This window comes from Erinaceus europaeus, chromosome 16 (assembly GCF_950295315.1).
Source record: "Erinaceus europaeus chromosome 16, mEriEur2.1, whole genome shotgun sequence".
NCBI lineage: Eukaryota > Metazoa > Chordata > Mammalia > Eulipotyphla > Erinaceidae > Erinaceus > Erinaceus europaeus.
The window spans coordinates 45,247,741-45,266,423 of NC_080177.1; the positions used below are offsets into that span (position 1 = coordinate 45,247,741).

The window sequence follows — 18,683 nt, forward strand, 5'->3', positions numbered from 1 at the left end:
AGAAATATTTTATGTGAACCACTTGCCATTTGCTTAATTGCTTTAGAAGCAGCAGTTTATTTTCTATCAATCATATTAAACCCTTAAAGGAAGGTTATCTCAATATACAAAAACTTTAGATTATAGCATACGTTTGGGCACACTTTGGATCCAGTCACGTACCCTAACTTGATTGAGTAGGTTAAAATTTGGAGAACTTTTTTTTCTCTCTCTCTTTTAAATAAATTCTGGCATTTGGTTTTGTTTGTTTTGGGAATTTGGTTTCTTAGATTAGCCTATAGGAGGCCAATTTAAGTTTGAAAGTACTAATGACTTAAAACTCCTAGACTTTGTCATTGACATATGTAGATGTTTTGATAGTTGTGATGTTTTTCTTCTAAATTGGGAAATTACAAAAAAAAAAAAAAAAAAGAAAAAATGACTTCCCTCCCTGGTGGAAGGGATTTAATTAAATCAAAATATGATTTTTATTTTGTAGTGAAACCACAAGTAAATGCAAATAAGAGCAAATAAATCAAAGTAATCTTGGCTGTTTTTCTAAGAAAATATAAAATTATTTAATCAAATAAATGATTTCTTTATTTTTTTAAATAAGATGGGAGCATGTTTTTCCAAAGTTTTTGATGGCTGCCCTTTGAAAATTAATTGTGCAACATCCTGGATACATCCTGAAACAAAAGGTAGTATTTCTGCATTTTTTAAATACATCTCCAATAAAACATTGCCAGAAATCTTTATAATATAGATATTCAAAATCCAAATCAAGATAACCTATTATTGTACATAGCTGCAACATTTTATTATTTTCTTTCATTCTGAAGTAGTTTATCAGCCTTTGTCTCTCCTGATACTGACTTTTTTTGAAGCTACTTTGTAGAATTTTCCATAATTTGGGTTTGTCTGATGAATTCTCATCACAGAAGTTTTTGTGCTTTTTTCTGCACATATCAAAAGGTACTTATCAGTATGACCAAATACTTGTGATATTAGCATTGAATGGTTGGTTCTGGTGGTAGTCACTAGCTCACTCTGTCAAATTATTGCTTTTCCCTTCCTAATTAAGTAATTAATTTCTCACATTAGCAGATACTGTAGCAGGAGAAACTTTTAGACCACTTAAGCATCCTTTTGTTCATCAGACCTTTAGTTAGCCTTTATTGACAATTCATTGACAGTTCACTGACATCTATTGACAATCTCTTCTTCCTCATTTATATATTTATATCATTTTGAATTATTTTTATTCACTAGTATTCACAACTTTCCCAGAATGTTTGAGTAGTGGAAGTTCCTGAGTTCTTTTATTTAGTTTGCCTTTCTCATTGTTTTGAATGCTTATTTCCTGGTATAGCAAGATTTCTAGGTTCATATCCTATCCAAACACCAGAATTATAATTGCTCTTTTCCTTAAGAAGTCCTGGTATTTTTTGGTGGAAAGTACTACTTAGAAACCAACTTATAGATTCTGTGTAATTTTACTCTTTCTAGTGTTCCATGACTTACAGTTTCTTCTTAATTTATAATTTTTACTTAATTTAGGTTTCCTATTGAGTGTTATGTCTTACAAAAATAAATTACTGTAACAATAAAAAATTGTATGTGAAAGTTATGTTGAAAAGAAGGATTATAGTCTAAAATAAAGTCAGTGAGTTAGTATTAGGAAATATATCTACTTTTTAAAATAAAACTTAGAAGAAGAAATTAAAAAGTCATTAGTTTTAGAAAATAATTTTTCTTTGAATGGTTGGGTGGACTGTGAAGGGTTGTTATCTCTTTAATACCTTTAAAGCATTTGTTTTATTGAATGATTTTTAAAAATGACCGGTCATTTATCTCAACTACTTTAGATCAGTACATTATTTTTGGAACCGAAGATGGTATTTATACATTGAATCTCAATGAGCTACATGAGGCCACAATGGAACAGGTGACTAGGCTTTTATACTCAAAAAATCAGTATGGGGACCGGGTGGTGGCACTTGGTCAAGCGTACACATGTGCAAGGACCCAGGCTCAAGCCCCTGGTCCTTGCCTGCAGTGGGGAAGCTTCACGAGTGGTGAAGCATTGCTGCATGTGTCTCTCTCCCTCTCCTCAGTTTCCCTCTTGATTTCTCTCTGTTTCTTTGCAGTAAATAAATAGTTTTTTTTTTAAAAAAAAATCAGTATGAGAGATGATTGTGCTAAGAAGTAAAAGACTGGCTGTGTGGTGGCACACCTGGTTGAGAGCACATGTTTCAGTGTGCAAGGACCCAGGTTCAAGCCCCTAGTCCCCACCTGCAGGCGGAAAGCTTTGCACTGTTTGTTTTGCACTTTTCACTGTTACAGGTGTCTCTTTGTCACTGTCCCTCTCTATTATCCCCTTCCCTCTTGATTTCTGGCTGTCACTATCCAATAAATAAAGATAATAAAAAATTTAAAAAAGAAAGAAGTAAAAGACAACTACTAAATCATTCATGTGAAGATTATAGATAACTAAAACAAAGAGGCTTCCAAAAAATAATGATTCTAGCCAAACTAACTCTTAGACTCTCCGGAAACTATGGTGGTTATCAGTCTTGGGAAGAGGGACTGTAGAGGGGAGAGGTGGAGGGTTCTCTTTGGTATGAAGGCACAGGAACTTTGTTGATAGGAGCAGTGAGTTAAAAAAAGTTGAGGGAAATAATTTTAAAATGAAATTAATCTGAATATAAATGTACCCAAAGGAATACAAACTCAATGTATATTATTTCTCATCTTTAATTTTTATTTATCTAAACATTTATAGGGGAGAAATTATACTTTGTGTTCATACTGAAAAAAAACTCCCATAAGTTTTTTATTATTTACAAGAAAATAGATGTTTTTATACTATCTGTGTTGATTGGAATTTGGAAGTTAGGGAGTAAGAGAATTGTAAACTTTTAGACAGGTAAAGGAATGACAATTGGGGAGTTTAACTATTTTCTTTTTCTTTTAGTTATTTCCACGGAAATGTACATGGCTCTATGTTATCAATAATACTTTAATGTCATTATCAGGTATGTATTTGAAAAAAATAATATGAAAATTAAATCATAGACAGAATTACAATTGTAACATACATTATTTTTAAAATAATGTTATTCTTGGTTGCCTAGAATCTAACATAACAACTTTGAGATTTGAAAATGTTTTCTTCCAACATGAAATGGAAAGAAATGTTGAGAAAGGATCCTGCAAGGTAGTACTTCCCAACCTGCCCAGCTTTTGAATACCTGAGGATCAGAGTCAATGTCAGTGACTGTCAGCCTGAAGCTACCTTTCTGCTCAGATTCTTTCACTATATATTATTACCACTGTACCTTCCTTTCTCTGAGAATTAACAGATTAAAAGAAAGAATTAGAGGATCTAGCTATTCCCTTTCTTTGTGGTTTTAACCAAATCTCTTACTCTCACTCACACTCAGTTTTCTTAACTGTGAAAGTGAGCATGATGTAAGTATATTAGACTGAAAGATTTGTTGTGAGCCTTAAATGAGATGTTAACCAGAGTGCTTATGAATAAGCTGGATTTAATAATACAGATGTTTGGAAGTAGAATTCAGAACCATATATTAATCACCTTGGGACCAGTACTTTTGAAGCTTTATTTAAAGGGGGGGGGGCTCAAAACAAGCTAATTTTAATTTTGTTTCTTTTTTAATTTTTATTTATTTATTTTCCCTTTTGTTGCCCTTATTGTTTTATTTAATTTTTTTTCTTTTTTGTCTTTTAATGAATCCTTGTGCTATCAAAAAGTAAAATAACACCACATTCTCTCCACTTTGAATAATTAAATCATTAATTATTTAAATAACAGTATTTAAATTTTCAATTCTCTTTTTTTGATATTCTGGCTCATCAGGATTGTATTCTGGCTTCTATTTACTATTAAGTGTGTCTTACAGTTTGAAGCTTCAGTGTTGATAATATTGCTCACTGATAGAAAGATCTTTATGAATTATGATTTATTTGAAGAATCATTATATCAGAAGCCAGGGAGATGAGATTATATGATATGTGGTTGATGATGAGATGAGATGAGATGATATGTGGTTGAGCATATTGTCTTGCCATGTGTGAGGCCCTGAGTTTGATTCATAGCAGCGCATAAAAACAAAAACAAGGGGAGTCAGGTAAGCACACGTGGCACAAAGCGCAAGGACCAGTGGAAGAATCCAGGTTCAAGCCCCCGGCTCCCCACCTGCAGGGGAGTCAATTCACAGGTGGTGAAGCAAGTCTGCAGGTGTCTTATCTTTCTCTCCCCCTTTTTACCTTCCCCTCTTCTCTCCATTTCTCTCTGTCCTAACAATGATGGCATAGATAACAGCAACAATAATAACTGCAACAACAATACAAAACAAGGGCAACAAAAGGGAAAATAAATAAATAAAGCAAATATAGCATTATAAATGACAATGTACTACTTTGGTCTATCTCTGTCTTACAAAAAAGAATTTAGAAAGACATTGGCATAATTTTAAGTGTATGCATGTATGTCTTTTTGACTCCTTTCACTATTACCTAATAGAAATTCACCTATTGCCTAATAGAAATTCTTCAGTAATTAATATATTTGATCTGATGACAGTCATGTTTACAAGGAGCATGTTATTTGTCCACTGGGCTGTTGGAAAAGTCATGATGTATTTTTTTCTGTGTTTTTCTTTGAAAAAGGCACCATGACTTTTCTGACAGCCCAATAATTGTATATAAATGGCTTCTAAAAAATAAAGACTTGGGCACCGGGCAGTAGCGCAGCAGGTTAAACGCACATGGTGCAAAATGCAAGGACCAGCATAAGGATCCTGGTTCAAGCCCCAGCTCCCCCACCTGCAGGGGGTCGCTTCACAAGCAGTGAAGCTGGTCTGCAGGTGTAAAAATAAATAAATAAATATGCTAAAATAGTACTTAATCTTGATGATTTTATTTGTTAATGACAGCATCACTCTGGCACATTAAGTGCGGGATTATACTCAGGACCTCATGCAAATTTACTCATTCATTATCATAAGAGTGAAGGAGAGAAAGAAAGAACCAGAGCACTACTCTGGCATATGTGATATTAGGAGTTAAACTTGGACCCATGCTTTTATGTCAAAACTACCTACTAAGCCTCCTTCTTAATGCTTATTGATACTTGTTTATTGATGCTTATTAACACTTGCTTATTGATACCTAAGAACCACGGAATTTTTTGTTTTGTTTCTTCCCCCTCTTTTTTTGAGAGGTGGGTGGGTGAGGGGCAGTGGGAATGGTCAGATACAGCTCACCGGGTAAAGGATCTGCTTTGCCATGTGTTCAACTTGTGTTTAAGCCCCAATACCTCTTGGGAGAGAGGGTACTATGTCAGTGAAAGAAGCTCTGGTGCTGTGGTGAGTCTCTCCATCTCGCTCTCTGGATGAAAATAAGGTCTGGAGCCATTAAAGCCTCACATGTGTGAGGCTATGGTTACACACACACACACACACACAGTACCTCTTACATATTTGTAAAATAACTATGAGAGAAGATAGCCTTATAGCCTTCCTTCCATACTCTAGTTAAAACAACCTGTGAAAGTCTATGAGGGTATGTGGAAGAGCTAAGTAGGAGAAAGCATTGTTCATCTTAAGGTTCTGAGTCTGTAGGCAAGTATACACTTATATGCACATGTGCTTTTAGCAGTTTAAGTAGCTAATTGTGTGTTTAGGGGAAATAAGAAGAGGAAGTGAGTACCAGCATATACTAGGCTGAATATTTTCAGTCTGAGAAAATACAGAGACTTTTGATGAGGAAATAGTAAAACAGTTAACTATTGTCTTGTTATATTACAATTACCATAAATAATAAGGTCAAAGTATGTTTACCATATTTCTCCCTGCTTAGCATAGCTATTTCTTTATTACATGCAAATCATATCCCTGTTACCACGTGTATCATAAATTATTAGTTTGATTTGTTTTTCTTAATATTTCAATGTGTTATAATTTAAGACTACATTCACTATCAGTTTTAAAAAGTTTGTCCCAGAAAAATAATAGTTTTATGTAATTTTTCATGTAATAATAAATTATATGTACATCAGTGTAATTTAACACATCATTAAAATATCGTATAATTATTGTGCAGGCAGTAGTTAACATAATGGTTATGCAAAGGAACTGTCATGCCAGGCTCCAAAGCCCTATGTTCAAGCCCCCACACCACCATAAACCAGAGCTGAGCAGTGAGTGCTCTGGTTAAAAAAAAAAAATGTATAGTTATCTAATCTTTCCATATTGGCTTCATTAAACTTTGCACATCTTCTGCCAAGATGGCCTGTAGAAATATACCTAGTTTTTGAGGGCAACAAAAGGGAATAAATAATTTTTTTAAAAAAAGATATATACCTAGTTTTTATATCAGGAAATATAGTTATCTCCTGTCTTTAAAATTGTTTTGCTTACTACTATCTTTCAAAGTAATTAACTGAGATTTTTGATTTTGTGTGTTTTCTGTTTTGCTTGGCTTTTTGAACGTACCTGGACTCCTGGTTTTAGAAGGTAATTATGTTTTCTTTTGCTTGAAAATTTTATTTTGCTGAAGTAAATAGTCTAATGAAAGTAACATGTTTTTCTCTTATAGGAAAAACCTTTCAGCTCTACTCTCATAATCTTACAGCTTTGTTTGAACAAGCCAAAAAACCAGGATTAGCTGCCCATATTCAAACTCATAGGTTCCCAGACCGCATACTACCAAGGTACAAAATATTTTAATTCTATTGGGAATAAAGGGTATTAGTGTCTAGAGTACCCTTTACCCAAGGCAGGGGAACTTTGTTTTAATTTTGAAACGTAGTTTATACTAAACTACATGTTATTTAGAATGCAAAGTATCTGTGTTTCCTCAACTTGACTGTCCATGAGAACTACCTTAAAAGTTTTACAGCATCTTCAGGAACTTCATTAGCTCTATAAAAATCAAATTGTTGGGAGTCGGGCTGTAGCGCAGCAGGTTAAGCGCAGGTGGCGCAAAGCACAAGGACCGGCATAAGGATCCCGGTTCGAACCCCGGCTCCCCACCTGCAGGGGAGTCGCTTCACAGGCGGTGAAGCAGGTCTGCAGGTGTCTATCTTTCTCTCCTCCTCTCTGTCTTCCCCTCCTCTCTCCATTTCTCTCTGTCCTATCCAACATCGACGACATCAACAACAATAATAACTACAACAATAAAACAACAAGGGCAACAAAAGGGAATAAATAAATAAAATAAAAAAAAATCAAATTGTTTGCAGTCAGATTCCGAGATGGCTTTTTAAAAGCTCCTTGACTGGTTCTAGAGCAACTAATTTAAAATTTATTGTTTTGAAAGCCATTGTGATAAAGTACATTATATTGTCCTATGTTTTCAGAAAATTCGCTATAACAACAAAGATTCCTGATACAAAAGGCTGCCACAAATGTTGCATAGGTGAGTTAAATCTACTTCTCAAATTTAATAGTTAAAACTAGTTTCAAAATATTTAAAATTATCTAAGTAACAGCATCCAAAAAACAATGACAGTAGCCCTTATATTTGCTTTATTATGGAGCTAAGGGACAGTTGAAACAAAAGAATGTATAAAAGGGAATGACATAAAAATGTCTTAAATTTCTCAAAGAATAGTTACCCCTAGAGTGATGTTTTTTTTTTTTAATTAATGAGAAAGATAGGAGGAGAGAGAGAAAGAACCAAACATAACTCTGGTACATGTGCTGCCAGGGATTGAACTCAGGACCCCATGCTTGAGAGTCCAATGCTTTATCCCATGTGCTATCTCCTGTACCACACCCCTAGAGTTTTTTAACTATAGTCCGTGGACTCTCTGTCTGCTAAAATCTAGCTTTAGTAAATTTAACACTTTCATTTTTATAGTTACTACTTAGTTCTTTATGGATGATGTTATTGTATTGCAAGAATTTAGCCACCAATGAAGCCAGAGCAACTGTCTACACAAGAAAACCCTGCCTTCTGATACCAGTTACAAATTTGAGGGGTCCCAAAATCCTTCAGGTTCAAAAATTTGCTAGCTAGAAGAAATCAGAATTTACTGAAAGAGGTTATATTCATACTATGGTTTATTACAGAAAAAAAAAAAAAAACATAAAGGGGGCCGGGCAGTGTCACATCAGGTTGAGCGCATATAGTACAAAGCGCAAGGACCCATGCAAGGATCCCAGTTCAAGCCCCCGGCTCCCCACCAGTGTGTGTGGGGGGGTGTCTCTTCACAAGCGGTGATGCAGGTCTGCAGGTGTCTTAACTTTTTCTCCCCTTCTCTGTCTTCCCGTCCTCTCAGTTTCTCTCTATACTATCCAATAACAACAATAATAATAACAGCAAGGACAACAAAAGGGAAAAAATAGCCTCCAGAAGCAGTGGACTCTTAGTGCAGGCACTGAGCCCCAGCAATAATCCTGGAGGCAATAAATAAATAAATAAATAAGTAAATAAATAAATAAAACTGAAAGAAGTAAAAATGAAAGGGTAAGAAAGACACATCTCCCCCCCCACCCACCGCCACTTTCGACTCATTCTTGTCATTCTAGTGAATACAGTTTTCCTACATCAATTAAATAATTAGATCAGTATAAATTTTCATAGAGGCAGACTAATCACATCTTAAGATACAAAATAATTACTTTTATCTCCTCTTAAATAGGTATAAACTATATCAAAAATGAAACTAGATTTTATTTATTTTAAACTTGTCAAAATTTAATCTCCTCATCTGTTTACTTGAGAAATAACTCCTGGGCTAGGGAGATAGCATCAACAATAATGCACTGAACTTTCATGTCAGAAATCCCAAAGGTCCCAGATTTAATCCCCTGAACCTTCATATGCCAAAGCTGAGTATTGCCTTGGTTCTTTCTCCTCCCATTCCCATGAAAATAAATAAGGGGGGGGGGGGACAAAACTCTTTAAATTGCATACTAGTTTAGGTATTTTTGGTAGTTAAAATTTTCTTTTAAAAAATTTTCTCACAGGGGCCGGTTGGTGGCACACCTGGTTGAGCGCATGTATTACAGTGCACAAGGACCCGGGTTTGAGCCCCCAGTCCCCACCTGCAGGGGGAAAGCTTTATGAGTGGTAAAGCAGGGCTGCAGGTGTCTCTCCATCTCTATCCCTCTCTGTCACCCCCTCCCTCTTGATTTCTGGCTGTCTCTATCCAATAAATAAAGATAATAATAAAGAAATTAAAACTTAAAATTTTTCTCTGTTTAAGAAACATACATAAAACAACTTTAAAAATAAATATATAATTTAAAATTGAAAGAAGTGGAAATAAAAGGATAAGAAAGACACATCTCCCCCCTACTTCTACCCATTCTTGTCATTCTAGTGAACAGTTTTCCTTCATCAATTAAATAAACTTCAGGGACGAGGGAGGTGATTCATTTAGAAGAGTTGCAGGTGTTGTATGTGTGAAACTCTTGGTTTTATTTATGGGATTAAATACAAATATACCAGAATTGAGTGGTACTCTTGTTTTCTTTTCTCTGTGTGTCTCATTAAATTAAAATATTCAAAACAGGGTGTCGGGCGGTAGTGCAGCAGGTTAAGTGCACATGGCGCAAAGTGCAAGGACTGGCGTAAGGATACCACTTCAAAAACCTGGCTCCCCACCTATAGGGGGGTGACTTTGCAAGTGATGAAGCAGATCTGAAGGTGGCTCTCTCCCCTTCTCTATCTTCCCCTCCTCTCTCGATTTTTCTCTGTCCTATTCAACAACAATGACAACAATAACAATAATACTAGTAACAACAATGATAAACAAGGGCAACAAAATGGAATTAAATAAATAAATAAATATATCTTTAAAAAATGTTTAAAACAAATAATGTTCTTTTCAAATAGTTTCTTCTTCCATCCATGTTTTGATATCAGTGGCATACCACATTTCATTACTTTTCTTCCTAAAATCAGCACTGCCTAATAAAGTTGGGTTATTGCTTTTAACTAAATCAATTATTTTTATATAAAGATATTTAATGTTTTGAATGTTTGCTTTATTTCTTTCCAGTCAGAAATCCTTACACAGGTCATAAATACCTCTGTGGAGCCTTACAGTCTGGAATAGTTTTACTTCAGTGGTATGAACCAATGCAGAAATTCATGTTGATAAAGGTATATATTAGTTTGTTTATACTTCCCTTCTTTGGAAAACACTAGCATATAAGTGAAGCTAAAGCATCAGATCCCATTACTGCTATCTAGGTTCAGCATATTTATAGTTATGTATGTATTAATTTGGTTTAGGATTTGTGTATTCTTAATTATTCCTCTGTAACTTATATTGATAAACTTCCAGAAGTATCACAGCCATAAATATGAATATAACAAATTCTCTAAAACACCATCTTAGAAGCAGTCCTGTTTTAAAATTATATCAAGAAAATGAAAACCTTTTTGTTGACTTTATTCCACAACAGTGTGGATTGGGAAATTATTTCTAAATTACACTTCCATTGTTTATTTTTTACAGCACTTTGATTTTCCTTTGCCAAGTCCTTTGAATGTTTTTGAGATGCTTGTAATACCAGAACAGGAATACCCCATGGTCTGTGTAGCTATTAGCAAGGGCACCGAATCAAATCAGGTAGTTCAGTTCGAGACTATCAATTTGAACTCTGCATCTTCATGGTTTACAGAAATTGGTGCAGGTGAGTGTTTTTATCTTATGTTTAAATGTTGATGCTTATGCACATAAGATAGGCTTAATAAATGTAGGCTTTCTAAATAAAGATTCACAATATAGTTTCCCAAGCAGTCCCAGAAGATTGTACAGTTTATGATCTCTACTTGCCTGCAGCAGTAGCTTGATATAAATTACCTTACCAAGGGAAATGTTAATGGTTTCTGATATTTAAAGGTCTTTGTTAATACCAACTCCTTTTGGACTTGCTAAATGAGTTTTAAAAGACATTTTTCAAGCCTTAGCAGTTTTTTTTTTTTTTTTTTGAGCAGAGACCCTTTTTTTCTATCAACTTTTCACCCTTACATTTTTTTAAATACATCTCCTTTTTTTAATGTTTCATTATTATTTTTCATCTTTATTTATTGGATAGAGACAGCCAGAAATCAAGAGGGAGGGGGAGGGGAGAGAGAGAGAGAGAAACCTACAGCATTTACCACCTCCAAAGCTTTCCCCCTGCAGATGGGGACCGGAAGCTCGAACCCGGGTCCTTGGCATTGTAATATGTGTGCTCAACCAGGTGTGCCACCACCCGGCCCCCACCCTTACATTTTTTAGAATCATTGATTTTGTCTGTTCAGACTTGAACAGAGGTTTTTCAGGTATGACTTCCTGACAGAGGGATAGTCCTAGCACTTTTTGTGCAATGTTCATTAAACCTAGAATTTTTTTTTATCAAGTATATTTTAGTAAACGTCCTGAATGTTTGAGAAGTTTTCTCAAACTTTAAAATTGTGACAAGTCAATTTGGTACTCACCTCAAAAACTTATATAATATGTGAAATGAAGGGGTATTTCTATTTGCTAGTTTATTATTTGTCATGCTAGCTAATTTGCTTGTTTATAACCTCATGTTTACCAAACCACTTTAATATCCAGAGTAAAAAAAGGAGGGAAATATAAGCTTTCGTTGTAGATAGTTAAAGAATACAACTTATTGTAAGAAAGAAGTCTTTTATGAGTATTATAAATTGATAGTTGTGGGAGTCGGGCAGTAGCGCAGCAGGTTAAGCATACATGGCATGAAGCCCAAGGACCGGCATCAGGATCCCGGTTCAAGCACCCGGCTCTCCACCTGCAGGGGAGTCACTTCACAGGTGGTGAAGCAGGTCTGCAGCTGTCCATCTTTCTCTCCCCCTGTCTTCCCCTCCTCTCTCCATTTCTCTCTGTCCTATCCAACGATGACAACACCAATAATAACTATGACAACAATAAAAAACAAGGGAAAATAAATAAATAAGATAAAATAAATTGACAGTTGTATTAAATCTTTCACTGTTGATCATGTATAGACTAAATTTAAGAAACCTTTATACAACTCAGCTATTGAAGTTAATGTAGAATGCACTAATGTCATGTTCAGAACATGAATCAATATAAACCAGTGGTATCCTTAAATGTTCAACTGGTTCTTGAGGTACAGAAAAGCCTGGGTTCTAGCAGTTGCCTATTTCCATGTTGAACCATAGCCATTTGTAAACTATCAACCTGGTATCATCTGATTCAAAAAATATATATGAAAATGTAACAACCAGGTACAAGTAGCTTTAGTCTGCCTTGGACTCTGTTTATGGATTGAGTCATAATTTCCTATAGAATAAATCAGTGCATTCTGTACCATCCTGTCCTGCTACAATTTATTGTTTAATGATTTCGGCTATGTTTTATTCATGCCTTCCTATTATAGCTAACAGAAAAGTACAAATGATATCATGAAGCATAAGTAGTCCAAATGGCTTTATTAATCCTTTTGTTTTCTCTGGATTACTGCACACACACATGCACACACACCCCGCTCTCTTTTTTAATTTAATCTCAGTTGTGCTATGGTTCAATTCACTGATCTTTCCATCTCTTCATTGGCTACTGTAAAATAAAGAGCCAAATGTAATCATTATAAAACATTCATCTCTTCCCTGTATTTGCCTTTTGCTTCATTTTATTTTGTGACTTGCTTTCTAGACCTAATTGATGTAGTTTAAGTAAATGTTTTTCTTTTATATTGAGCTTTTCTCAGCTTAATTAGGCATGCCAAGGATTTACCATTGTACTCTGTTGACATATATATATATATATATACATATATATACACATATATATACATATAGACAGGTAGCATATATAGTAAAATTTAGTTTATTTTCTTTTTTTAATTTTTTATATTTATTTATTTATTTTCCCTTTTGTTGCCCTTGTTTTTTATTGTTGTTGTAGTTATTACTGTTGTTGTTCTTATTGTTGTTGTATAGGACAGAGAGAAGTAGAGAGAGGAGGGAAAGACAGAAGGGAAGAGAAAGATAGACAACCGCAGACCTGCTTAACTGCCTGTGAAGTGACTCCCCTGCAGGTGGGGAGCCGGGGGTTCTAACCAGGATCCTTACACAGGTCTTTGCCCTTTGCACCACGTGTGCTTAACCTGCTGCACCACCGCTGGACTCCCATGTATTAATTTTCTAAGACTGTCTTTATCACAGCAAAAGAAAGAATAGAACTTTTTTTTTTCTATACTCCTGTGTTGTATAACTGTCATCTTCCCTCTCGCTTCTCCACCCCCAGGCAGCCAACAGTTAGATTCCATTCACGTAACGCAGTTGGAAAGAGATACCGTTTTAGTGTGTTTAGACAGTAAGTACCATTTTTAAGTTTATTGTGTCTACTACTTGATATAACAGACATTTTTATGTAAATTATTCTGTTTAATAATTCAAGATTTTCACATTACCACCTGAAGTGGCCTTGTTTTATTAAAAAAAAAAAAAAACCTTAATTGTCTATATGGTAATTTATGTTTACTAGTACTTTCCTCTATGACTTTTTACTTTATTTTGCTTATCCAGTTTGGAAACAAAGATTACTGTAATCTTGGGGTTACGTTTTATATAAAACTATTCTGTGTAAAATTATGTATAGAACTATACCAAGTGTTTTCTTTTTTTAGTATAACCTATTTTTATACATATCATCAACATATAACAAACTTTGTAATCATGTCAGACTGGGATTGTAATTTATTTGTAAAACTTACACCTTAACCTGCTAGATTCTCTTGATGCAACTGGTAGAAATGTAGGCATTAGGTAGAAAAGACTAATTTAAAAAAAAATATTTCACTCTTACAAACAGCACTCTACCTCCTAAGATTCACATTAGTTGTATGCAGTGTTCCCTCCAGAGTTAAATTCATTCAGGATTGAAATTACATTGAAACTTCACAATCTCCGCTATATTTAATCCATTTCCATACTTTTAAAAATCACTATAACTGTTCATAGATGCCCAAGGTATTTTAAAAAAATTTTTAGGGGGCCGGGAAGGTAGCACACTGGATTAAGTGCATATGGTACTAAGCGCAAGGACTGGCATAAGCCCAGTTCAAGCTCCCAACTCCCCACCTACTGGGGGTTGTTGCATCACAAGCAGTGAAGCAGGTCTAGAGGTGTCTTTCTCTTCCCCTCTCTGTCTTCTCCTCCTCTCTTGATTTCTCTCTGTTCTATCCAGCAACAACAACAATAGTGACAGCAATGACAATTTTTTTTAACCAGTTTGTGTTCTTTTTTTAAATTTTTAAATTTTTTTAGTTTCTTTATTGGGGTATTAATGTTTTACATTCAACAGTAAATACAATAGTTTGTACATGCATAACATTTCCCAGTTTTCCATATAACAATACAACCCCCACTAGGTCCTCTGTCATCCTTCTTGGATCTGTATTCTCCCCACCCACCCACCCCAGAGTCTTTTACTTTGGTGTAATACGCCAATTCCAGTTCAGGTTCTGCTTGTGTTTTCCAATCTTGTTTTTCAACTTCTGCCTGAGAGTGAGATCAGCCCATACTCATCCTTCTGTTTCTGACTTATTTCACATAACATGAATTTTTCAAGGTCCATCCAAGATTGGCTGAAAATGGTGAAGTCATCATTTTTTATAGCTGGGTAGTATTCCATTATATATATATATATATAACACAACTTGCTCAGCCAATCCTCTGTTGTTGGACACCTGGGTTGCTTCCAGGTTTTGGCTATTACAAATTGTGCTGCCAAGAACATATGTGTACACAGATCTTTTTGGATGGGTGTGTTGGGTTCCTTAGGATATATCCCTAGGAGAGGAATTGCAGGGTCATAGGGTAGGCCCATTTCTAGCCTTCTGAGAGTTCTCCAGACTGTTTTTCACAGAGGTTGAACCAATTTACATTCCCACCAGCAGTGCAGGAGGGTTCCTTAGATCCCACAACCTCTCCAGCATTTGCTGCAACAATAACAACAAATTTTTAAAAATGAAAAAAAAAAGTGGCCTCCAGGAGCACTGCAGTCATCAAGCCCCAGCAATAACCCTGGAAGCAAAAAAATAAATAAATAAATACTTTAATACTGATTTTGCCTACATTTCTATTCAATTTCTACTCTCTGTAGAGTTCTGTGAAGCACTTTATAGTCATAAAGATAATCTATTATAGATGTATAAACCAAAACCCACAGGACTTTATTTGCCTGTCACTCTTTCTATTTTTCATTCTTTTAATGAATACTGATAAGATCAGAGTGTTACTCAGTTATCCTTAATTGAATTGGGGGGAAAAAATCAATCAAAAAAGTGGAAATTTTAGTACTGATTAACCAGATACCCAGAATTTTCTTCAATAGTAATGAATCTTTAACATTCCTAAACCAGTTTAGCCATCTAAGGAAAATAAACTACTTTATCTTCATTTTGTTGTTTTAATGTTTAATTATCTGGACACTTTATTCCCAATTATAGAAAGCTATGTTAAGTGTGTGTGTGTGTGTGTGTGTGTGTGTGTTTTAAGGAAGCAGAATAAAACTTCAGAAACTGCCAGCTGTGTAGTGTAAACTGATTCTAGGAAGCAGCAGTGGAGACAGGCCTCTAATCACAAATCAAGGTAGACAGGTGAAAAAAGCAATACGGAGAGACAGCATTGGTAAGAGCTAAGACTGAGTTTAAAACACAGACAGATGAAAGTGAAATGGAACTATATTATGTAGTCCCTTTTTAGAGTTTGTAATGAAATTGTCACCCTTTACAGTAGTATTTGTTGCCCCCATGAACCTCTGTAGAATTGTATTCATATTAAATTTATAAATCATTTGTCATATGTATTTTTGTAAGAGGAAAAAAAATCGGGTTTGGGGCCAGGCCTCTGGCACACCATAGGCTAAGTGCACATAGTACGAAGAACAAGGACCTGCACAAGGATCCTAGTTTGAGCACCCTCCCCCGGCTCCCCACCTGCAGGAGACTCACTTCACAAGTGGTGAAGCAGGTGTGCAGTTGTCTTCTCTTTCTCTCTCCTTCTCTATCTCCCATCCCCTCTCAGTTTCTCTCTGTCCTATCCAATAAAATGGAAAAACTGGCCACCTGGAACAGTGGATTTGTAGTGCCAGCACCGAGCCCCAGCAATGACTCTGGAGGCAAAAAAGTAAAAAACAAAAACAAAAACAAAAAACACAGGTTTTATTGTTAAATAGGCATCAAGGTAGCTACTTTTAAAGAAAATCTAATCCTAAAAAAGTGAGAAAGTAAATGTTTAGTATATACTATATACAAAGGAAAAAGTAGCATGATTACCATTTAGCAAAAGAGGTACTTTTGTAGTACATCTTAATGACAGTTTTTTACTGCGCATGTCTGAATCAAAACAATTGAATGTTATCAAGAGTATTATTTTATATTGTAAAATGAACATATCATGGTACATTTTATCATATATACATTTCTAGTTTTGTTTTGTTTTTCCTTTTTAGAATTTGTAAAAATCGTAAATCTACAAGGAAAACTAAAATCAAGTAAGAAACTAGCCTCTGAGCTAAGTTTTGATTTTCGCATTGAATCTGTAGGTAAGTCCCTTTTTTTAATTAAAAACATGGCTAGTTTTACATTTTAATTTTAATATTAATAGTCACATGTGTATAGTTGCTGCTATATTAGACAGTGCCTGTATAGATACCAATAAATCTTCTATTATTCCCTGAGTATTTAAAACCAGAAGTCATTTTTTAAATTTCTGTTCATTGTTCCCTTTGCTGCATCAAGTGAGTTATACTTCTCCCAATTCTTTCCAAATCATGAAGGTATTTGTGTGATGTGGTTAAACGTATAATATATGTTAGTATTTTTTGCTGCGTTAAGATTCTAGCTTGTGTGTATTCATGACTATTGCTTTGAATTCTATCTAATTTACCACAGGACTTCAAAATTTAATTTGACATTTTAATTTGTCAATATTGTTTTACTCTGTAATGCATATTGATTTTATGATAAAAATTATTACATTTTATTGTTTGCATGTTTGTTGACTATATGTCAGTATGTATCTCCCAGTGTACCAGAACTTCTTTTTTTATATTTTTTATTTTGTTATTGAGTATCTTTTTATTTTTCTTGGTTATTTTACTGACCTAATAGTGCATTGTAGTATTTAAGATTTCATACCAACTCATGGTGAGTGTAAGGTATGACAAAACTTCTGAAAGAAATATTGTGACTGGAAACATTTTGAACATATTTATGATAGGATTCTACCACAAATAAAAATAATTGGGGGGCAGTGAGATAGCTCACTTGGAATTGTACTCTGCCATGTGCTTGATCTAGGTTCAAGACCCTAGCACACCACATAGAAGTACTAGGGTAGGACACTTTAGTGATGATGTAGTATCTCCCTCTCTATCTGTAAAAGGTGGCCTGTAGTGGTGGTGAAGCCTCAGCAACAACAAAAAAGTAGTTAAGAGGGCCAGACAATGGTGCTCTGGGTTAAATGCACACAGTAAGAAGTGCAGGGACCTGCGTAAGGGTCCTGGTTCAAGCTCCTGGCTACCCACCTGCAAAGAGGTCACTTCACCAGCAGTAGAGCAGTCTGCAGATATCTTTCTCTCCACCTCTCTATCTTCCCCTCCTCTTTCAATTTCTCTCTGTCCTATCCAACAACAGAAACAACTAAAGGGGCTGGGTGGTGGCGCACCTGGTTGAGTGCACATGTTACAATGTGTGAGGACCCAGGTTCAAGTCCCCAGTCCCCACCTGTAGGAGGAAAGCTTCACGAGTGGTGAAGCAGTGCTGCAGGTGTCTCTCTTTCTCTCTATCCCCCCATCCCTCTCGATTTCTGGCTGTTTCTATCCAATAAATAAATTAAAAAAATAAAAAAAAAATAAAAAAAAAAAAAGAAACAACTAAAATGGGGAAAATGGCCACCAGGAGCAGTGGATTCATAGTACAGGCACCAAGCCCCAGAAATAACCCTGGAGGCCAAAAAAAAAAAAAAAAGTTAAAACAAAATTGGCAATTTCTTTTTTTCTTTTATTTCTTTATTGGGGAATTCATGTTTTACATTCAACAGTAAATACAATAGTTTGTACATGCATAACATTCCCCAGTTCCCCATTTAACAATACAACCCCCACTATGTCCTCTATCATCCTTCATGGACCTGTATTCTCCCCACCCATCCACCCCAGAGTCTTTTACTTTGGTGCGATATGCCAATTCCATTTCAGATTCTACTTGTGTTTTCTTTTCTGATCTTGTTTTTCAACTTCTGCCTGAGAGTGAGATCATCCCATATTCATCCTTCTGTTTCTGACTTATTTCACATAACATGAATTTTTCAAGGTCCATCCAAGATCGGCTGAAAACGGTGAAGTCACTATTTTTTATAGCTGAGTAGTATTCCATTGTGTATATATACCACAACTTGCTCAGCCACTCCTCTGTTGTTGGACACCTGGATTGCTTCCAGGTTTTGGCTATTACAAATTGTGCTGCCAAGAACATATGTGTACACAGATCTTTTTGGATGGGTGTGTTGGGTTCCTTAGGATATATCCCCAGGAGAGGGATTGCAGGGTCATAGGGTAGGTCTAGCCTTCTGAGAGTTCTCCAGACTGTTCTCCACAGAGGTTGGACCAATTGACATTCCCACCAGCAGTGTAGGAGGGTTCCTTTGACCCCATAACCTCTCCAGCATTTGCTGCT

The 18,683-nt window shown here is 35.4% G+C and overlaps 1 protein-coding gene across 3 annotated transcripts in view; it reads left to right on the forward strand.

The window, feature by feature from the left end:
- The window catches only part of MAP4K5 (mitogen-activated protein kinase kinase kinase kinase 5), a 147,129-nt gene that overhangs the window by 116,243 nt on the left and 12,203 nt on the right, over positions 1–18,683 (forward strand). For all 3 annotated transcript variants that reach the window (XM_060174994.1, XM_016193736.2, XM_060174995.1), the window contains 9 exons: positions 596–680; positions 1,848–1,927; positions 2,957–3,017; positions 6,604–6,718; positions 7,367–7,425; positions 10,019–10,122; positions 10,481–10,658; positions 13,247–13,315; positions 16,457–16,549. In XM_060174994.1, coding sequence (XP_060030977.1) covers positions 596–680; positions 1,848–1,927; positions 2,957–3,017; positions 6,604–6,718; positions 7,367–7,425; positions 10,019–10,122; positions 10,481–10,658; positions 13,247–13,315; positions 16,457–16,549 — 844 coding nt within the window. The remainder of the gene's footprint in view (positions 1–595; positions 681–1,847; positions 1,928–2,956; positions 3,018–6,603; positions 6,719–7,366; positions 7,426–10,018; positions 10,123–10,480; positions 10,659–13,246; positions 13,316–16,456; positions 16,550–18,683) is intronic.